Raw genomic sequence first — 23,190 nt, 5'->3', positions numbered from 1 at the left:
CTCAGCAGATTGGGTTGGGTGCCTAAGTTACTGCGGGGGCCAATTCAGATCCAGAAGCAGCCCAGGATTAGGAGGGTGCAAAATGACTTTAAGCCACTTACGTCCCCAGCCCCTCAACTCCTTCCACCCAATTGCAAAGTTTATATTGTGCCTCCACAAGGTGCAGCACAGAATCACTCCCTGTGTTTCTACACTGCCGAGGAGCCAAGAGGGTCTCCACTGATGGCCTCTTATTTGAGCCTTCATGATGCCAAGTGTAGCAGCCTGTCTGGGTCACGCTTCCTCACAGAGCCTGGGAAAGCTTCTCCTGAAATCATTTTGTGTGTGTGTGTGTGTGTGTGTGTGCGCGTGCGCCAGCCAAGCTGCTTCCACAGTCTTCCTGGGCCCTGCTGCGGTGGGGCAGCCAAATATGGCAGTCTCCATGAGTGGGCTGAGCAGGTTGTTGGGTCAGTGGAAACAGAGGCAGTCACAGTGCTGAGGACCCAGAAGGAAAATAGCATTGTCAAATGTTCCCTTTGTGTTCAGGGCCTGATCTGGTGAGGTCTTGAGCTACGGAATAAGGAGTTCAGGGCACTCATCGGGATCTTGCATGATTGGGCTCTACACCCCCGGTTTCACTGCTGATTAAATTTTTGCTCCCTTTTATTGGGGGAATGCTTAACTGGCCAGACTGTATCAGAACCCTGAAGCAGGCTCTGTTAGTGCTATATGCAGCCGGCCCTAGGAGCTGCCAGTGGGGAAGGAGCATTCCTTTGGCAGGGAGGTAATAGCGGACAGTTGGTCTTTGTGGGCTGGAGGAAGGCAGCCATCCACAGCCTCAGTGGGTTCCCTCCGTGTGTGTCCAGGCAAGTTGGAGGAAGATGTTTTTGTATGTCTCTTTGGTCAGAGGAAAGGGCTGGAGAGTAGCCACTCACCACGGCGTAGCTGGAGAAGCCTTGGGAAAATGAGCACCTTGACATAAAAGGTGAGCTGCTGGTTCACTCTGATCTGGCCACAGTTTGCGCAGCGGTTTTCTTCCCCTCTCCGACTGGAGCAATGGACCATCTCTCCTCCTGTGCTTTCATGGTGGCATGTGAAGGAATGTGTGGATTTGGGACTCTCAAAGTTAAAAACAGCCCGGGGGCAAGCCTGGTGGTTAGTACTTTGCACTGCCAAGCAGGAGACGTTGGCTGCCACTCCTAGCTTAGGCGTCTCACTTTCTGGGCTGCCAAGTGTTGAGCCCAGTGGCTGCCTGGACGAGCTCCTGAGTCCGAACCAACCCTTCTTGGGCAAAGATGGTGGCTGCAACATCAGGAATTAGAAGGTGAAGGGCAGAGTTAAAGCTGCACAGGGCAGAGGCATGCCTGCACATGTGGAGGCAAGGGTCAGCGTGGGAAAGGAAACTGCTGATATGAATATGAACACACAGCACTTAGAGGCTGCCAGAAGTGTTTAATTTGTTCCCAGGTAGGCTCTGAGGATCAGAAGAGTCAAACTCCCAGCATACCAGAGAGATCTACAGGGAGGTGCAGAAATTGGCAGCCCTTTTTGAAAACAAAGATTGCTCGGCAGTCTCTGGACAGGCTGGCCTGGAAATGAAGTATATTAAAATGGATGTGCTTAAGCTCTGAGAAACTTGCCTCATATTGCTATAAAAAGCCTTCTAGCCTGCCTGTTATTTGAGTCTTTTTTTTTTCTTCTCTGTAATGTTACATAACGTTTGTTTGGTTGGGGGCCTGGCGTAGGAGAAGGCTAAATAGCTGGTTTACTAGATGTGGTTCATGCAATGGCTTGCACATGTAAAACTTGCCAATTTCTGCTCACGTAGAGCCAGGCTCTGTCTTCTGTTGTCTTGCTGTTTGAGCCGGCTTGCCCCTAGAATGAAGAGAGTTGAAGTAATATTTGACATCTCTCCAGGGCTTGCTCATGTTGTGGAAGTTCAGAAGTTTTTGTAAATCTCTGCATGTGACTCCAGGGATGGGGAGGGATGAATCAGACATTTAAAAAATCTTTAAGGATGCCAAGGAACAGTCTGCTGAGAAGAGGAAATAGGAAACTAATAGAATGACATCAAGAGGCCAGAGGTGAAAAAACAAACCAAAATATGATTTTTCTAAGCCAATAACCCACCCACCCCGTGCCGCCTTCCCAGACTCATTGCTCTACAACATTTTAAAATAGGGTTTGATATTTCTCCCCTTACTATGATACAAATAAAGTAAAGAAGACTACCCTTCTTTCTCCATCACCCATATACCTATAGAGAAAACTGACCGTGTACAAGCTTCCTTGCTGTAGAACTCTGCCAGCAGGGCCCCTGAGGATGTTTGCAGATGTTCCTGCTTTTGCAAGCCAATGGTAACTTTATGGCCTGAGTTCTCCCTCCACCTTCTAGCAGCAAATGTCAGGCTGGCAAAAGCACTCATCTGGCAACAGGTTTCTGGAGTGGCAAGCTAGGGTCTGCCAGGTCAAGTGACGCAGTGGATCATTTGCTGACACGCTGCTGTGCCAATGTCCTGCTGTGTAGTGCTGTGTGCGACAACTTTGGTTCCTCCTTTTACTCCAGCTGCAGAACAAAGGGGGTCAAGCGCATGTGTAATTTCCTCAGTTGCCAGCAGGGCTAGGGCTAGTGGTGGTTCTGCCCTGGGCAAGCAAGCAAATGTCTGCCTTTCCCAGCCAGCAGTGTCGCATGCACACAGTTACTGAATGTCCAAGTGCCCCTGGTGTTTTGTTGCCCTAGGCCAGGGGTTGGCAACCTTTCAGAAGTGGTGTGCCGAGTCTTCATTTATCACTCTAATTTAAGGTTTCGCGTGCCAGTCATACATTTTAATGTTTTTAGAAGATCTGTTTCTATAAGTCTATAATATATAACTAAACTATTGTATGTATGTATGTAAAGTAAATAAGGTTTTAAAAATGTTTAAGAAACTTCATTTACAATTAAATTACAATGCAGAGCCCCCCGGACCAGTGGCCAGGACCTGGGCAGTATGAGTGCCACTGAAAATCAGCTCGCGTGCCTCCTTCGGCATGCGTGCCATAGGTTGCCTACCCCTGCCCTAGGCATTTGCCTGCTTTACTTGTATAATACAGCTGGCCCTGGTTACTAGTGGTAACTGTCTGTTCCCCACCACTAATTTGTACTGCTGTGTGCCCAAATCACTTGCCAGTCATTTAGGCATGCCTTGCTGCCATTGTCCATATATTATTTTGATGTATTTATTTATACTGCAATTGTGTCCCAAAGTCTAAATTAAACAGCGTGTGTCTATTCTGTCTGCCTCTGTCTGATATTGTTCTGCTTCCATCACTGCAGTACCTAAGCACAGCAGTGTCTTGAAACCTTTTTTATCATCACGCTTGAAACAAAAGAATTTGGTCCCATCACCCATCTTCTTTTTGCTTTTGAACACATGCAAGTGAGTCCTAGTGTCCAACCTGTGGTCGCCGTCTTCATCCATATCCATGTAAGCAGGAAGAGCTCCCAAGGCTCAAAGTATTTGCTGGTGTTGGTTATTTGGAGAGACCCATTGAGAAACTGGGCAGTGGGATTTTCCTTCAGCGCTAACCCCACAGTAGTAACTTTGGAGGTGACTACGTTGTTTAATGTGTTCTCTTTGAGCCACTCATTCTTTTGTTGTCTTTCTTCCCTAGATCCCAAAACAGCCTCTGAAACAGAAACAGACATCTGTGCCGAGTGGGAGATAAAGACGATCACCAGTGCACTGAAAACTTACTTGAGGTAGGGGAGAAATGCCTCCTGTGTTATGTCTCCACAAGTGTGTTCTGTAATGTCCTGGGGATAGCCTTACCCACTAGCCAAGTTTCTTGACAAGAGAACGAGTTTAAAATAACTAAAGGATGAGACTGCTCTTAAAGAATCCACCTTGGCTTTTCCACTGAACCCCGTGCATGCTTGGGCAGGACTTTGGGAGTTTACTGAATACTGTACAAATGCTAATGTGTAGGGTCTATTTTTGGTCAATTTCACAGCCATAGGATTTAAAAAATCATAAATTTCATGATTTCAATCTGAAATTTTATGGCGTTGTAATTGTAGGGGTCCTGACCCAAAAAGGATGGTGGGGGGTCACAAGGTTATTGTAGGTGGGATTGCGGTACTGCTACCCTTACTTTTATGCTGCTGCTGGCGGCGGCGGCACTGCCTTCAGAGCTGGGCAGCTGGAGAGCGGTGGCTGCAGGCTGGGAGCCAAGCTCCGAAGGCAGAGCCGCTGCCAGCAGCACTGCAGAAGTAAGCATGGACTCGTATGGTATTGCCATCTTTTACTTCTGAGCTGCTGCCTGCAGAGCTGGACCCTCAGCCAGCAGCCGTCACTCTCCTGCCACCCGGCTCTGAAGGCAGCAGCTCAGAAGTAAGAGTGACATGGTACGGTATTGCCACCCTTACTTCTGCACTGCTGCTGGCAGGGTGCTGCCTTCAGAGCTGGGCGCCTCACCAACAGCCACCACTCTCCGGCCACCCAGCTCTAAAGGCAGCACAGAAATAAGGGTGGCAATACCACGACCCCCCCAAAATAACCTTGTGACCCCCCGCAACTCCCTTTTGGGTCAGTACCCCATATCTGATAAACACTGGTCTCCCCTGTGAAATCTGTATAGTATAGGGTAAAAGTACACAAAAGACCAGATTTCACGGGGCGAGCCCAGATTTCACAGTCCATGACGTGTTTTTCATGGCCCTACTCATGTGGTACAGCCATAACTTATAAAAGCTTATTCTTACGTATCTCACTGTTAAGTTTGTCTCTTGATTCAGGCTTTTCCCTGTAAGCGAAGACACAATGCATTCCAGTATGCTGTTGTCTAGCAAATCTGTTGTCCTGATGGCTTAGTGGCAGAACGTTCAGTGTTAGTTTGTTTTTCCAAAAGGACCATGAAAATTCATAAGGTTTTCTTTGATATCTAGGCATAGAACTGTACATGTGGGTACAGTCCAACCACACGAAAACGGATGCCATTGTTACAATTGGGTTATTTTCTATAATTGTATAAGTATGACATGCTACATCACTTACTGAAGCACTAGTTCAGAGAAAACTGATACTGTGCTGAGGAATGTTAGAGCCAACATCACACTATTTCCTTTGGTGCCTCCTTGAAATTAATTTCTTCCTGTTAGTTATTTAGTAGTAAAGATATGCAAGAATTTGTCAGTAATTAATAAACTACAGACTTCTAATTATGGGCCCCTTCTCATCCCTCATCTTCATTTTTTATTGCATTGCATTATGCATTGACAGGTAATATTAGAGGTGGGATGAGCAGTTCACAGACTGCAGTGGTGGTTCCTAATCCAAAAAGAGGGATACCCATTAATTTGCAAGTAGCAATAGGTATTCTGTTATGCAGAACATGCTTCTGCCTGCCATGTCGGTATTTTTAAAGCATAAGAAAATGAAACAAAATCCAACGTGGATGACAAATGTAGTTAGGTTGGTCGATCTCAGCCTGGAAGGTCACAAAGTCAGCACATAACTTTGCATGAATGGCAATCTTTGCTCCAGAGAGTTTCTGAGGAGAGTTGGCAGTTTTTCAAAGGGACACTTTTAAGGGCCCAAAAGCAAGCTATTCTGCTGGGTAGGAAAGATAGAAAATGTGGCAAAAGACCACCTTGGCTTAACCATGAGATCTTGCATTATCTAAAAAATAAAAAGGTCATATAAAAAATGGAAACTAAGACAAATGACAAAGGATGAATATAGGCAAACAGCACAGGAATGCAGGGGCAAGATTAGAAAGGCAAAGGCACAAAATGAGCTCAAACTAGCTATGGGAATAAAGGGAAACAAGAAGTCTTTTTTTTTATCAATACATTGGAAGCAAGAGGAAGACCAAAGACAGGGTAGGCCCACTGCTCAGTGAGGAGGGAGAAACAGTAACAGGAAACTTGGAAATGGCAGAGATGCTTAATGACTTCTTTGTTTCGGTCTTCACCGAGAAGTCTGAAGGAATGCCTAACATAGTGAATGCTAATGGGAAGGGGGTAGGTTTTGAAGAGAAAATAAAAAAAGAACAAGTTAAAAATCTCTTAGAAAAGTTAGATGCCTGCAAGTCACCAGGGCCTGATGAAATGCATCCTAGAATACTCAGGGAGTTAACAGAGGGAGGTATCTGAGCCTCTAGCTATTATCTATGGAAAATCATGGGAGACAAGAGAGATTCCAGAAGACTGGAAAAGGGCAAACATAGTGCCCATCTACAAAAAGGGAAATAAAAACAACCCAGGAAACTACAGACTAGTTAGTTTAACTTCCGTGCCAGGGAAGATAATGGAGCAAGTAATTGAGGAAATCATCTGAAAACACTTGGAAGGTGGTAAGGGGATAGGGAATAGCCAGCATGGATTTGTAAAGAACAAATCATGTCAAACTAATCTGATAGCTTTCTTTGATAGGATAACGAGTCTTGTGGATAAGGGAGAAGCAGTGGATGTGGTATACCTAGACTTTAGTAAGGCATTTGATACTGTCTTGCATGATATTCTTATCGATAAACTAGGCAAATACAACTTAGATGGGGCTACTATAAGGTGGGTGCATAACTGGCTGGATAAGTATACTCAGAGAGTAGTTATTAATGGTTCCCAATCCTGCTGGAAAGGTATAACGAGTGGGGTTCCGCAGGAGTCGGTTTTGGGACCGGCTCTGTTCAATATCTTCATCAATGACTTAGATATTGGCATAGAAAGTATGCTTATTAAGTTTGCAGATGATACCAAACTGGGAGGGATTGCAACTGCTTTGGAGGATAGGGTCAAAATTCAAAATGATCTGGACAAATTGGAGAAATGGTCTGAGGTAAAGAGGATGAAGTTTAATAAAGACAAATGCAAAGTGCTCCACTTAGGAAGGAACAATCAGTTTCACACATACAGAATGAGAAGAGACTGTCTAGGAAGGAGTATGGCAGAAAGGGATCTAGGGGTTATAGTGGACCACAAGCTAAATATGAGTCTACAGTGTGATGCTGTTGCAAAAAAAGCAAACGTGATTCTGGGATGCATTAACAGGTGTGTTGTAAGCAAGACACGAGAAGTCATTCTTCCGCTCTACTCTGCGCTGGTCAGGCCTCAGCTGGAGTATTATGTTCAGTTCTGGACACTGCATTTCAAGAAAGATGTGGAGAAATTGGAGCGGGTCCAGAGAAGAGCAACAAGAATGATTAAAGGTCTAGAGAACATGACCTATGAAGGAAGGCTGAAAGAATTGGGTTTGTTTAGTTTGGAAAAGAGAAGACTGAGATGGGACATGATAGCAGTTTTCAGGTATCTAAAAGGGTGTCATAAGGAGGTGGGAGAAAACTTGTTCATCTTAGCCTCTAAGGATAGAACAAGAAGCAATGGGCTTAAACTGCAGCAAGGGAGGTTTACACTGGACATTAGGAAAAAGTTCCTAACTGTCAGGGTGGTTAAACATTGGAATAAACTGCCTAGGGAGGTTGTGGAATCTCCATCTCTGGAGATATTTAAGAGTAGGTTAGATAAATGTCTATCAGGGATGGTCTAGACAGTATTTGGTCCTGCCATGAGGGCAGGGGACTGGACTCGATGACCTCTCAAGGTCCCTTCCAGTCCTAGAGTCTATGAATCTATGAACAGTTAGCACAGGAATAAGGTGAGAGTATGAGACACAGGACTGGAATAGTAGGTCATTTCACAGGTCAGGACTGAAGTGTATAGGCAAATCTGAGAGGAGCCCATGACTAAAATATCAGAGAAGCTGCAGGATAGGATTGCGATCCATTTTAAGATCTGCACAGAGAATTAGCACAGCACTACCATGTGCCATGCATAGCTTTAGCCAGTGCTCTTGGTCTCTCGTTTTCATCAGCACCAAAGTTTACACAAGCTTTCCTTCAAAATACAGGTTAAGATTTCCAAGGCACAATAATGGGTGGATGTGGAAAATTCATTATGGAAATGATGATCATTAGAATTTTAGTGCTGTTTTCTGTGACACATTTTAACATCAAGTCGCTTAGTATTTTGTTTATATATAATACAAGGTTTTGAGAATTTATAGGGAGGTTTGGCCTGTGTTATTTCTTTTATATATCTTGGTAATTCTGCAGTGCTGGTTGATTCAATTGAAGAGAGGAAAGGGAGACTAAAACAAAGCCCCCTCTGTATATTATGTTTTTTCTGATGAGAGGAAACTAGTTAGGAAAGTTGGTATTGCTTAGCTGTGTCCTTTATGATTTAAGAATGGGTTTATGGGAACAGCAGACTCCAAGCTGCTTTTCAGTGATTCAGTGATTATTTTATTGCTCAATTGTGTACGTTTTGCTATTCCTATTCCAGAATGCTCCCTGGACCGCTCATGATGTACCAGTTTCAAAGAAGCTTCATCAAAGCAGCAAGTGAGTTTTTGTGCATGTGTGCTTGTCACAACCTTCTAAAGAGAAAAATTCCTTTGCAAACAACCGAATGTAACCCCAATGCCAGTACTCTCCCACTGAACTCCTGATGCAAAACAGATTTTGGTAAATGCTGTAAAACAAAATTGGAATTGAGATGCAAGGTGCATGTTGTTGGGTGTACTGTTTTTTAAAGAGTCTGGGTGCTGGTGGGTGGTATATTGGTATAATTAAAGCAGTACAATTCTAGTGTGGAGGCAGCTATACCAGTATAAAAGTGCTTATACTGGTATAGCTGATTTCTACATAGCACCTTTGTATCAGTACAACTGTGCTCCCACTAGGGGTTGTATCACAATAACTACTTCAGTTAAAAAAATCACACAGTACGAAATCTATGTGTAGATCAGATTTACAAGTGACAGTAGCTCTTATTAGGCAGTGCTTCTCTAGTAATCTAATTCAATCTGTGCTATCTTCAGAAGTCTCTCTCTATCATCCTTTCTTCCACTGCTTTTCAATAGTCCTACTGTTTTAACACTGAGATTCATAGTTCTGATCAGCTGTTATGTAGCAGTTTGGTTCTAATTGCAGTGGAGATATAGCTCCATGAAATGAATCCCCCACTCATTTAAGCAGAGATAGTGACAAGTGGATGTTAGTCATTGAAGTCTCATTATAGAGCACAGATGCATACCAAATTCCTACTACAGTTATAGGAAGGGTTGGTACAACCACTTACTGAGATTGCCTGTCACTTCCCATTTTTAGACCCTGTTTTCAGTTGCCTATAATTTTGTCACACTTAACAGTTTGAGCATAAATTTGCCATGAAGTGTGTACCTGGGGCTGATTTTTTTTTTTTGGAAAATTTCAGCTAAAATGGGTGCCGCATTTCTGAGAATGAGGCAAGGGAAAAATAAGGTGGTTTTTTTGCCCAATCTAAAAAGTCCTGGTTACTTTTTCTTTCAAAAGCTCTAGTGCCACCATACTTTTTAGGAGGACTTGAAATTTGATAAGAGATGTCAGTGGGTGGCTTTTGTGTCAGAGATGTGATTTTTTGCTGTCCCCATGAAAATCTGCCCACATTTGGCCAAGTTGTAAGCCTTTCAAAAATTGTAGCTCGTACATGCTCGGTGGAGACTTCTTAGATTTTAGCCTCTAAATTCCCAAAAGATTCATCTGCTCTAGGCATGCTCCACCCCCTCACCTCACAGGAGTGTAGTGAAAATAAATTTGCTAATATTTGAAAAACACTCAGAAATGAAGTGATGAGTCTATAAAGAGAAAAGTGTGTGAAGAAATGAGCAATTCTATCTTCAGTACAGAGCAGGAATAGTGCTGAGTATACAAGTCCGGGGGCCACACATTGAACAATGAGGAGAAATCAAAAATATTGAATAGCTGCTCATTATTTTGTGCACTGTATGAGGTAGGGACACTGTTTGGTGTGTAATTATGGATTTAAGTTGCAGACCTTGGTATATATGAAGCTGTTCAGTGCTGTTCTGAGTATTGAATGGCATTTGGGACCAGGAATCAGAACTCCAGTTCCCTTATTTCAACTCTCTCACTGACTTTGGGCAAATCACTCAAATTCTCCATGTTTCAGATTTATTTCTGTGAGGTTGGAACTTGCGTTCTAAACTCACGGGGCCATTGTGAGGTTAAGTTAATTGTTTGTAAAGAGTTTAGCATCCTTGAATCTCAAAACAAGAACCAGGTACATAGCTGCTGATATGGCTAGTCTTTCATGTGGTACGTTAATGTGCTGAGCTGACTCCATTTGAACCTGCCCTTTCTAGAAGGGAAAGGGAGGATGAAATATCCAAGGGAGGGCTTTTAACAAGATGGCTTCCAATGACTTTATCACCAAAGGCCTCATGCTATAAATGAAATGCAAATATTAAGATATTTCCACTTCTGTGACTGAAATAAGGATGACCAGTTGTCAAAACCTTTCTAGTTATCAGGCTAAAGTTACCCTTATGGAGATTGAACATTTATTATACAAGCACATTCAGCTGCTTTCTCTGTTGAAACAAGCCAAATGGTAGCCACTTGAATTACAATCAGCCTGTTCTCCGGTTGCAAGTGCCTTGGCTTTGCTTGGCATTTTGTCAACCTCCATCCTCAGTCCTTGAGTTCACCCCCTTTGGTTTGTGTGTCCCTTTTTTTTAAGAAACTTGTTTTCATCATGGGAGACTACATGGGTAAAAAGAAACAGAGACAGACGTTCCCCGTCATCCCCAGAATAGCCTGTAGCCTGGTGATTACAATGTGGAAGGTCCAGGTTCAAGTCCTTCCTTGCCAATTTCACTCTCTCCTGTGGGAACTGTTCCACTTAGTATAAATAATTTAAATATTCCCCGCAGGATGGTCTTAAACCTGAGTCACCTGCATCTCAGTTGAGTGCCCAGTCTGTCTGGTGCAACAAATATTTAATTATTTCACAGAATGGAACAGGTCAGACAGGAGGGATTGAGAGACAGAGACTGACTCTGTAGATTGGCTGTTGGCTATTCTGATCTCTGAAATCTTGAAAATATTCACGGGATTGGTGAACCATTCACCACCCAGCTGTATTCAAGACACCTACATCTCTGATTGAATCTCTGTCCTGATCTGGGTGGGTTTTTTTAGTTTGTTTTTTTTTTAATAAAAAAAAAAGCAGGTAGCAGATGGAATAATTTCTTGTTTCCCAATGCAGAGCTGGAGAATCAGGAGTCCAGAATCTCAGAGATCCACAACCTTGTTCATCGGCTCCCAGAAAAAAACAGACAGATGCTGCAGATGCTCATGAACCACTTGGCAAAGTAAGTGTATGGCTTTGATATACTTTCTTTTTTCCACCATCCCTAAAAGTTAATAGTCCTAGAAAAATTTCTTGTGTGTTTGGGGTCTTGAGTCAGATCTGACTGCATTACGGTAACTGAAAACCTGTGTGTGAAAGAATCATTAATGCAAAGAAGGACATGGAGAAGATGCAGTAGGAAAGAAATCCTAGCTTTCTGACTGCTGTATATGATCACTCAGCATTTGTGGTGCTTCATTCTACATTAACCACTTCATTCCTGTGGTGGTGTTTTAGATAGAATGCACGTGCTGTGCTAATGGAAATGTACCATTGCTTCCAATGGCAGGTTAATAGGTGATGGTTGTACAGGGGTTGCAATGGAGAGGCCATAGTAATGGAGGTTAAAAGCAAATCAAAATCATAAGGAGATCAGAGTTATCACAGTGATATGGTAGACTACATTGCCACATCAAATATATTGTCCCTGTGCAGCCTGATTCATCATACCGCAAGTGCTTAGGTCACCTTGAAACGTTTGGGGTAGAGGGTTTGGTAAAGTTTTGATTTCAGTCATAGGGGTGGCCTATAATCTGCCCTCATAATTGCCATAGAGCTCATTGGTTAGTGTTTAAAGAAGTGAAAACACCACCCAGAGTGACTGAGCAGTTCACATGCCAGCTTCAGGACTAGGAGATCGTACCTGGCCATTCCTTCACCATGTATACAGGAAAGATTAGCAAGGAGTCGAGGAAACATTGGAATGAGTTAAGCGGGCTGCCAATAAAAATTTGGGAAAGCATAAAGCTATCTATTTAAAAAAAAAAAAAGCCGCCAGATGCTTTCTTACGACCTTTGTGCCTGTTCTATGGAACCAGAGCAAGGCTATTTAAAAAGCTGAAAAGCTGGTTTAGATCGTAGTTTCAAAACCTCAGATGCTTACAGGCTCAAGCCAAAGAAGAGGGAGTTCCAGCTACTTCCACCAGCCAAATATGCACAAGGCGTCTCATGACTGCTTCAGTGCTTTGCATTATTTTTTTAGTTGTTGTTGTTTTATTTAAAGGAGAACTCGCATTTAGTCACTGTGGTATTCGGCGGGGGGAGGGAAGGAGCAGGAGAGCACAATGGGCTTTGTACTGTTTTAGCAGCGCTTTGTTAAGAGAGAGAGAAGGGATTTAAAAACAAACAAACAAATCATACCAGTGTGGTAGAATTTGTTATTTTTAAGGGTAAAATGCCCTTAGCAGTTTTTCCCATTACGTAGCTCCTCCTAGGGAAAGGCAGGAAGTCAATATAACTAAAGGCTGCTTTGCTGCTTTTTTGTTTTTGTTTTCTGGAATTGGAATAGTGAGCTAAAAGGGCCTGCAAAGACATTCACTGAATTCCCGGGAGCAGTGCCTGCATGTGCTTGCTAATATTAATTGCTAGCTGTATTGTTTTGCTTATAAATAAGAAGGTATCCATTGTGGTTGGGGTCGCCCTGTCAGTAATTCCTGAGACACAGTCAGGTCATAGGCTCTCATCAAAGAGCCAGCACTCATTACAGTCCTTCTGTCATCCTCACATATGAAAGTATTTCTTCTCCCGCACTGCTATGTGTGGCCCCTTTGTCTAGTGAAGCATATGTTGCTGTACTAAAAGACATTTTCCCTCTGGCCTGGAGGCACCATCTCTAGGGATAGAGGAGGATAGTTCAGTCCCTTTGGCCTGTTCAATCTGTGACCTCACTGCTGAGGCTGTTGACTAGGGGGACAAGTAGTGCCAGTGGGAACCTTTAGTGAGATAAATGGGTGTGCAATTGATTTTAAGCTTTATCCTTCACTTAGTATCTGCAGAGGATAGTTGAGGTAGATAGTGAGTGTGTGTGTGTGTGTGTGTGTGTGTTTGCGCACCAAGGGAAGGGGAAGTGTGCATGGTGAGGACTGGAATGATTTATGGAAAGGGAAATATGGCAGTGTTCTAGGGCTTAGGAGATACAGAGCAGACAGGATTCTTTCAGTGGGTAGAAGAAATCATCCCCTGGATTGTTAATGCAAGTGAATAATTTTCGCTTTGCTAATGCATACACTGCATGATTTGCACACGCAGAGGGCCAATGTCTCTCCCAATTTCTCAGGAAAGATTGAATAGTAGTGTGTGGCAGAGAGGCCTCATGTTACTGAGACTTTTGCTACTTTCACAAAACACACTAAATAGTATCTTTTGCTAGATCATTATAGAGGTCTCTAAATACATGTAAACTGCATTGGTCAAATAAATGAACAGGGTTCCTCTTGAGCTATATTATCTCTGATGCATTTTGTTTGTTTTCTCGCTAATTTGCAATAGAACTCTTAATGTGGACTAGCAGAGTTCTACTATTAATAAAATGGCTAATACAGTTTGACATGGCAATTATTAATTAAAAAATTAAAGATCAGTCTCTCATAAGCATCTCTAAACCCTTAGTACGTGTGAAGTAGAGCATTACTTAGGAAATGCTAAAACACTTATCTAAGCTAGAGAGGGGTTCTCATACAGCTGGACTCTTAAATGTTGGAGGCTGGAGCTTTGGGTGTGGCAAGTGGTACTTGAGAGTAGAACACAGGCACAGAAACAGACTCTCCAAACCCTGGGCGAAGGTGGGTTTTGCTATTGGGCTATATGACCACTTAAAAGAAAGTAGAAAAGGAAAGATGCAGGAGATGAAAGGGTGGGTGCTGGGGAATGCTCAGAAGAGAGCAAATCATAGACAGGAAACTGGGAGAATGAGAAGACTAGAAATGAAAAAAATTAGGTAGATTTCAGCTGCTAGGTTATCACATTTTACTTTATTCATGTTGCTGCATATATTTTTGTTCATTTTTCCAGGCAGTTTTATATTCTAATAATTTAAAATATGATGCATGTGCAGTCAGGACTATTTCAACAGCAACCAAACACTGTTTCCTCCTCCCTCTTGCCTTTCAGACCTGGTTTTCTTGGAACATACTATTAGGGTAATCTTTGGTCCATTAATAGTTTAAACCTGTGTTTCTCTTTTACAGGCGCACACTCACTGTTTCTGTAATGAATCCAGCTTTGATTTACTGTTACTATAGGAGGATAGTGATGTTTGTCATGATTTACTCAGGAGTATCTCTGTAGGAGGCAGGGAAAACCCATGCTGACTTGAACTGTCCCAAAGTTTGCAGCTGTTCTGGCCTATGTCAGCAGGAATTTACCAACTAGCATTTCAGCGGAGGCAGCTCTAGAAGTTACAGTGACACAGATGACCTGTCAAAGTGCCTGGGGTTTCTGTTTCAAAGCTGGTGTGAAAGCTGAACAAAGAAGCTTAACTGAAGTCCAAAGCATTTTAATAAGTAAAAGGTTAAAAAACAAAAAAGCTCTTGTGAACACCTTGTTACTGTTTGAGTTACAGGATTCTCTATTGTTTAATCCATCTGTTACATCTCAAACTCTTTCCTCAGAGGGAAAGTACTCTGGATTCCAGGGTTTATGGACGAATTATGCTAGGCTAAGAGCAGGTGCAGAAAATGAAATAAAAACAGTGTTCAATTAAAAGAGTATTGCATATTTCAGGAGGATTCTGCCAATCCCTGCACTCTCTTTAGACTTTGGTGGCTACATTTTAACTAATTTTTCCTAATAAAAATGGTGTAGTACTTTAGTGCTGGCATTTCACATTTGTTTCTTCACGGCGATTTGGCTGGAAGCTCATTTTTCTTTTGGTTGTATGGAAATGTCTGTTACAAAGTAGGTCACTGCAGTGTTAGAATTGTGCCAGGGCTGAGCCCTGTTAGTTCAAGAAGCAGCCCGGGAATGTCTCATGAGTGACATGAGTGTGTGTTTTTTCAAGGTAGGGCTGGGGATGGGGTGGAGTCTGGATAAATAAAATTGATCTCCCCCCTATAGGTTTTTCATTTTGGTGTCTGACACAAGGTTGTAATTTTGATACTGTTACAGTTATCCACTTGGAAGGGCCAGATGCATAGAAACACAAACAAGCACTTACATTACACAATTTTTGAAATCTGTGAACATTTTAAAACTTTTTTTTTTTTTTTTTTTTGCAAAACAGCAGAATGAGATTTAAAAACATTTCATATAAAATCAGCTGGAGTTAAGAAGTCTCCTTGTAGAAAGAAAACTTCTGGGATTTTTCTTCTTTCTGGGGGGAAGAGAGGTAGTGGTTAATCTGTTATCCTCCACTCTAGCAACTCACTTTTTCTTGTAGATTTTTAAGCCTTTTTGTTGCTTAAATCCCTCTTGGACCCTAACACCTATCCTTAGGGTTGATCTGAGGTTTTTGCCCTAATTTAAACACTTGGATATCGGTATAAATGCATAAACACTAGAGGGTTACACTGATTTAATCAAATGGGGTTTTTTTCTACCAATTTAGTTAAACCAGTGCAAAGCAAAGTGTAGTCAAGCCCTTTGTTGCCAGGTGTCCAAGAAACTGTGCTAATTACACTATGTCTCAATCTTTGGAACCAGATTTCACTCCTTCCCCTCCGCAGGTGTTTAAATAAGGAGTACCGTATATACTCATTCATAAGCTGGTTCGTTTGTAAGCTGACCCCCCATCCTCCCCCCCGATGGATATTGGATGGGTTTTTATGACTCATTCATAAGTCGACCCTATAATTCAGGGGTCAGCAAACTTTGACTCCTGGGCCATCAGGACAAGCCGCTAGTGGGCTGAGGTGGTTTGTTTACCTCGAGCGTCCGCAGGCACGGAGGTAAACCTAAGTAAACAAAGTGTTCCAGTGCACCAGCTGCTTAGCCTGATGGGCCGGGACAGCAACTGGTGGGGAAATTTTTTTGGGGGGAGAAGCTGGGGGTCAGGGGAGTAACCCCTGTGACCACACCCCACATGATCCCACCCCTAGCCCAGGACCCCCACGCTCTCCCCCTCCCATCCTTTCCCACCTTATCTGGCGAGGGCCAGGGGAGAATGTCTCTGACCTGGCCGCAGCCTGCTCTCGGGGGGCGGGCCGAGTGGCACGGCCGTAGCCTGCTCTGGGGGGGGTGGGAGGGTCGGGCGGCACGGCCATAGCCTGCTCCGGAGGGGCTGGGCCGAGTGGCGCGACTGCAGCCTGCCAGCCCCGAAGCTGCAGCTGCTTCGGAGACTGCGGGGAGACCAGCATGGCCAGAAGTGGAGAGACTCTGACCCTGCCTCTTCCCTTCTGGCTCTGCAGCCTATCCTTGCTCCCTCTGTTATGGGGAGGGCCTCTGTCCCACCTCTCCCTCTCTATACCCCTTCATAAGTCGACCCCCTTCTCTGGTGCTTCCCTTTTTTACTAAAAAAAATTCGGCTTATGAACAAGTATATACGGTAAATGCTTTGGAGATGCAGAACAGGAAGATTTTGATCCATTTACATTTCAGGAGTTAGAATTTTTAGTCTCATTGCTTTATTTTTATGTTTGAGAATGTTTTGCTGTAGCTGAGAGAACCATGCTCATTAATAAATACTTTGTAGTTCTTTAGCACCTTTCATCCAAGGCTCCTGAGGGAATTTTGATCACGTTTCCCCTTGTGACTCATCTCACCCATTGCTGTTTGTCTTTCTGTCTGCAAACATCTCCTATCAGTCTGAGGCAACAGACTTGCCATTTTCTCTGGGCTGTGCATCTATTTCCTTTTCTTGTGAAAGATCAAAACAATTAAATGTATCGTGTCTAAAGTGTGTGTACGTGCATTTAGTAGGATTCATTCTCTTTAATCATTCACAGCTGCAGTCTGGCCAATAGAGACTTGCCCCCTCTGCTTTTTGCTACAGTAGTGTATTTTTGGTTCTCGTGTTCTAACCAACGCAGTAGTGATCACAACCTGTAGCACAGATTGTTCTCAGCTTCTCAGCCTTGGTTTCCGTTGGTTCTGCAAGGCAGCAGCTCTCTGATGTCAGCCAAGAGTGGAGGTTACCCAGCGATCTTTCTACATTACGGCTCTCTAGCCTGTACCTGTGGGGCTGTGCTAGAATGAAAGAAGATAGGAGGATGGGCTGTGAACTGGAAGTGGAATAAAACTAATTCCAAACACTTTTATCAAGGTCTTAAATCATTTTCTTACTAAAGGGCCATTGGCAAGAAAGTCCTCCAGGGCCATGTGCAGAACCAATGGAAACCAACGCTGAGAAGCTGAGAACAAATATAGCATTTGCTGTATTGTTTGTGTTGCATAGTCGTATCTTTGGCCTGGGCAGCATATATATTTTTTGCACTTAGGGGAAATGGACAATGCTGCAGGCCTGCTTTTGGGCAGACCTAAATACCATGATAGAGGCCATGTTCCCCCTTGGTACTGAGTATGGCACTTACCGCTACACTTTCAGCAAGTGACTAGACCAGGGTGGGTAGACTTTTTGGCCTGAGGGCCACATCGGGTTTCAGAAATTGTATGGAGGGCCGATTAGGGGAGGCTGTGCCTCCCCAAACAGCCAGGCATGGCCTAGCCCCCTGCCCCCTATCCGACCCCCCCTGCTTCTCACCCCCTAATGCCCCCCGGGACTCCTGCCCCATCCACCCCTCCCTGTCCCCTGACCGCCCGCCGACCCTGACTGCCCCCTGCCGCCCCATCCAACCCCTCCTCTCATTCCTGACCCCTCCTCCCCCCCTGGGACCCCTGCCCCATCCAACCACCCCTTCTCCCTGTCCCCTGCCCACCCCTGGAACCCCTGCTCCTGACTGCCCCCCCACCACCCCATCCAACCCCCACCTCCTTCCTGACTGCCCCCCCCAGGACTCCTGCCCCCATTCAACCCCCTGATCCCTCCCCGACCCCTATCCACACCCCCGCCCCGACCACCACCCTGAACTCCCCTGCCCTCTATCCAACCACCCCCTCCTGCCCCGTACCGTGCTGCCTGGAGCACCGGTGGCTGGCGGCGCTAGAGCTGCGCCGCCCAGAGCACCAGGACAGGCAGCCGTGCTGCCCGGCTGGAGTCAGCCACACCACCGCGTAGCACAGAGACCGGGTCAGGCTGGGCTCTGCAGCTGTGCTGCCCCAGGAGCTCACAGCCCCGCTGCCCAGAACATTGCGACAGTGGCACAGTGAGCTGAGGCTGTGGGGGAGGGGGAACAGCAGGGGAGCCTGGGGACTAGCCCCCCCCGAGCCAGGAGCTCAGGGGCTGGGCAGGAAAGTCCCGCCGGATATGGCCCGCGGGCTGTGGTTTGCCCATTTCTGGACTAGATCAGTAAATCCTCTCACTGAGGCATCTGTTCAGAAAGATGAGCTGTTGCAGGGGTTTTACCGTGGAGGCTTGTTTCCCTCAAGGTGCAGCAAGCAATCAGGCTTTTTCTTCTTGGCCTGGCAGGCTCTGATTTCATGCTCATGGCTGTTGTTTATGCTGCTGATTGGTAACTGTTCATTTGTTGGGTTTATGCACTATTTCCAGAAAGCCATTCTTGTCTAGGACAGTCTGGAAATTTCCACTTGTCTCTGGGGCCTTTCGGATGCTTCTCTCTCTCATACGTTCTCTTCCCAGTCTGGTGTACAAAAGAAAATAGCAAACCAAACTCTCTGGACTTTGCGTGGAAAAATTAAACAGAGTTCCTCCTTCTATTTCTATTCTTTCTTTCCCACTTCAGTGGGAAATTTTTAATTTTGCCAGATACTCATGTCCTAATCCTTTGGACCGAGACACATTACAGCCCTGGACAGAGATCTGGACCTGCTCAAGTTTGTGATTAACTCCTAGGAGAGATCTCGGGTTATGATCTCCTCGGTGCTTACTCCTACTGTGGAATAAGAAGAGAGTCACACCATTAGAAGTACACCTCTACCTCGATATAACGCTGTCCTCGGGAGCCAAAAAATCTTGCTGCGTTATAGGTGAAACCGCGTTATATCAAACTTTGATCTGCCGGAGTGTGCAGCCCCGCCCCCCCAGAGCACTGCTTTACCGCGTTATATCTGAATTTGTGTTATATCGGGTGGCCTTATAACGGGGTAGAGGTGTAATCGTAGTTCAAACATAGGTTAATATAGCTCATTAGATTGCTTCAGTGTTGTTTGGTTCTGTGCCTATCCTGGCTGATATGAAAGGTAGTCAGCAGGCATATCAGGAACTTCTTTTTGCCCTGTCTCCTAATATAAGAACAAGAGATAATGCAATGAAATTGAAAGGTGATGAATTTAAAACTGATAAGAAATAATTTTTCTCACAATGCATGATTGGACGGTAGACCTCATTGCCACAGTATAACATTGAAGGGCAAGTAGTTAGCAAGATTAAAAAAGGGCTTGGGGTTTTACACCTATAACAATATTCAGCATTCTTATAGTAAATACTTAAAAAAAAGTTTTTGAAGGCATAGAAAAGCTTATGCTTCAGAGTTTAAGCAAATCTTAACCACCAGAATTTAGGAAGAGTGTCGCTTTGAGGGCAGATTATCCCACATCTGCCTACTGCACGGTTTTTCGCACCTTCCTCTGAAGCATCTAGTGCTGGCCACTGCTGGAGATAAAATACTAGATTGGATGGACCATGAGACTGACCCAGTCTCGCAATTCCTGTATTGCTATGTTGCTTCAGACTCAGCTGAATGCATAGGCCCTTTAAAACAGGTGCCTATTGATTGTTGACAGAAGACCTCAGATTTCTTGGAACACACTGGGGTTCCCACACTGAGCAAGCTTTAATGTTCAGTATTTTTGTGTGAGAAGTTTCATGTAAAAGTTCAAAACAATTAAATTTGGGTCAGATTTGCATGATGATCACTGAGCACAGGCAGGCACATCTGCCCTTGGAATGAGATTATAATCACTTGGTGAAAGTTGCCACACCAACCTTTCTGCCTGCCAGGGCTTTTCCTTTGGGTAGCACTGTACCAGAGTAGTTATGTGTGTTCATGTCAACTTTTAGTTTGTTCTCCTTCCCCGAGCTCATAATATAACATCATATTCTATAGGGCTTACTAAGTGGAGGTCTTTCAGATAGATTCTTAAATGCTTTAGTCCCTGGGGGTGGGCATTCATGAGTCAATGCACATTTTGCAAGGGTTCTATTTGGTGTCAATAATCGAAATTTCCCTACTCCACTGTTCTTTACCTGTTGCTATTTTCAACCCCATAGATGGCTGTACTGCAAAAGTACCACACCTGTATGTAATTTGCATTGGAAGGCACAATATAGATATCAATTATTATTTGTTCATTTAGATCAGTTGCTTCTGATCATAATCACTGGTCTTAGATGTTATTTCTCCACTCCCTTGCTAGATGAAGGATTTAGTTTAGATTCGACTGTGACTTGCTTCATGCCCATAGCTTGGTAAATCAGGATGGTTTAGTACGAGTATCCTTCCATAGAAGCACCAGCATTATTTTCTGTTTAAAGTAGTTTTTGATTGGCACTCTGTTGTCTGTTTTGAGGTCTCATTGAAGCAAATGCATTAGGGCGTGTGACTGGAAATCAAGAGTTCTGAGTGCAAGTCCCAGCTCTGCCACTGACTTGATGTGTCATTGGGCAAGTCGCTTTATCTCTGTGTCTCCATTTCCCTATCTGTTAAATGGGGATAACATTTACCTCAGAGGGATATTGTGAGGATTCATAAGTTAGTGTCTATAAAAGGTGTTTAAAAAAACCCTGAGATAAATGGGCAAAATACATGCTAATTGTTACTTCTGCTTCTCTCCTTCCTCTTGGACTTCCCAGTTGGGAAGGCTAGGGAAAACAGACATTAGTTACAGAAAAATACTAACTTTATTTTGGATTCTTCTGCAATCTTCTTAAGCCCAAACTCTTTAATCTTTATGTGGTTCAGAGTGCTGCAGGGTGACTACACTCTCCTGTTAGGCAGAGAAACCCTACCACCCTCTCTGCTGTCCTATATGCTATATCCCCTTTGCTGGCTCCATCTGGCTCCAGCTTCTACCCAAACTTGTCCAGCTGGTTTTCAAGACCAGAGTTATTAAATCTGGCACCTTCCACCATCATTAAAACTAATTAAAAATGTAATTAAGTAAAAAAATATTGCACACTGGAGCAAAGTATTCCAATTTCACACCGGCTCTGAAATTCCTGGCAAAAGAATGGAGACTTACTATGTAGGGAACGGAGTATTTTTGTATACTGAGTACTCTGTCCGCCAAATCAAGAATATTTTTTAAAAGCAAATCCTCCCACAGTTTTCTCCACAGTGAAGCCTTAACCTGTATAGCCCTAAAAATACCACAGGCTGAAGTGCTACTTGCTAATTCACCGCACTGGATGTAAAAAGTTGCTTCCAACAGAGTTCCATAGGCAGGAAGAGAGATGTAGAAAGGAAACGTTTTTTATAACAATAAAACTTACAGAAGTTACACATCAAGCTCAAAAGCACGTCTCTTTCACCAACAGAAAAATAAAAAATATTACCTCACTCCATCTAGTCTCTTACCTATTTAAAGGCATTTTTTAGTTAGACGATGGGATTCTCTCTCACACGTGCACACACACACACAGTGTGTGTTCACATGAACATTAAAAGTTCTAAAAGTGACTAGTAATTTTGGGTGCCACACTTTTTCGGTGCCAACTGAAGACCCCTGAAAGAGGCCTGATTTTCCAGAACCCTGAGCACCCACCCTTTGCAAATGAAGTCCCCTTAAGGTATCACCCTGTGCACTCCAAATCACTATTTACTTTTGAAAGCCCTTGCCTGCATTTGTATTTTATATATGCACACGTGCACACATACACATAAGGTGTATACTTTCTATATGCAGTTTTGTAACTAAACCAGACCACATCAATTGTTTAGTTCTGCAATTGTTTTTGGCCAGCTCCCATGTGTTCCATTGCTAATTGCTCTCTGGATTCATTCTGGTATATTATCTCCTTGAATCAAGAGAATGAAGCCACTAATAATTTTATTTACTCAGAGGGATAAAGGGTTGTTTTTCCCTTCCTAGATTTAAAACCTAAGCTATTTCAAACCATCCCCTTGGGGTACTTGCTAATTGGAGACAAGCCCATTAAGAGTAGTAGTAATGCTTTTGATTTTAAGGTTTTGAGTTTATTAGCACTCATAAGAAGTTTCTTTCTTGCTTGCTTACTCCTGAATGGCAAACCTAAAACAGCAGAACCAGTTCTGTGTGACTTGAGTTGCAATAAAGAATGAAGGCAATTGGAAGATGGAGGCCAAGCGGAGAAATCTGGAAGTGTGAAAGCATTGTGTGTGCTAGATAGAATGGATATGAAAATAATTGCTTAACTGAAGCTTGCTGTGTATTGTCATGCAGCTTGTCATGCAGATTCATATGAGAGGCATGAAATCCTTCAAGCATGCTTCTCCTCTTCCATCAGGTTTTGGTTTGTGAGGGTTTTGTTTTGTTTCAAAGTAGAAGAAGTGGCAGAGGTTGAGAAGATCATTGTGACGATTAGTTTGAAATCTTAGAGCCACCATGTTGTGTGGCTAATTTAATTATTGTATTTAACTGAAACCACCTGCAGCTGCTGTAAAAAGACAAAGAACGTCAAGGTCCATATTTATTCCCCTTGCGGTGCCTCTTGTGGGGAACCATTTCAGTTGCCAGGCTTGTTTAAACTCTCACATATTTTAAACATTAATAGAATTTGCATGTTTTCGTTTCCAACATTTCAGCTCCCTTTGCTTTCTTGGTTTTTCTTTTAGCCCCTCTATGGGATGTTTTACTTCTCACCTATTTCATTGAGGTTCTAGTTTCTTGTACAGCGCAACTTTCACAGAAATTCAGAGTAATGTTGCTGGCAGTTGTTACATATGGAATACATTCCTGGACCCCATGTAAACAACTAAGGACCACATCCTCCCAGAATGCTGTGGTAACCCTTGAGTCTAAAATCAGATTTTGGAGTTGAACAGTCTACTGCTTGGGAGCCAGATGTTGAGATCCTGCCTCATCCCTTACTCAGGCAAACTCCACCTGAAGACGATGCAACTTTGCTTAGGTAAAATGGGGTTCAAGCTGAATTAGGACCTCAGGGTTTGGTGTTTTAGTTAGCAAACAAGGCTCAGAGGAGAAGATTGATAGTGCTGGGGAAACCCAGAATCTCAGGGAGTGATGATATTTCAAAACCAGGTCAAACTAGT

At 43.7% G+C, this 23,190-nt stretch overlaps 1 protein-coding gene across 2 annotated transcripts in view; it reads left to right on the top strand.

Annotated features, from left to right (window-relative positions):
* ARHGAP26 (Rho GTPase activating protein 26) overlaps nucleotides 1-23,190 on the top strand; it is a 313,981-nt gene that overhangs the window by 185,469 nt on the left and 105,322 nt on the right. For both annotated transcript variants that reach the window (XM_045028598.1, XM_045028597.1), the window contains exons 15-17: nucleotides 3,634-3,721; nucleotides 8,300-8,358; nucleotides 11,066-11,171. In XM_045028598.1, coding sequence (XP_044884533.1) covers nucleotides 3,634-3,721; nucleotides 8,300-8,358; nucleotides 11,066-11,171 — 253 coding nt within the window. The remainder of the gene's footprint in view (nucleotides 1-3,633; nucleotides 3,722-8,299; nucleotides 8,359-11,065; nucleotides 11,172-23,190) is intronic.

The sequence above is a fragment of the Mauremys mutica genome, chromosome 8, assembly GCF_020497125.1.
Source record: "Mauremys mutica isolate MM-2020 ecotype Southern chromosome 8, ASM2049712v1, whole genome shotgun sequence".
Classification (NCBI taxonomy): Eukaryota; Metazoa; Chordata; order Testudines; family Geoemydidae; genus Mauremys; species Mauremys mutica.
This window is presented reverse-complemented; position numbering and strand designations above follow the sequence as displayed.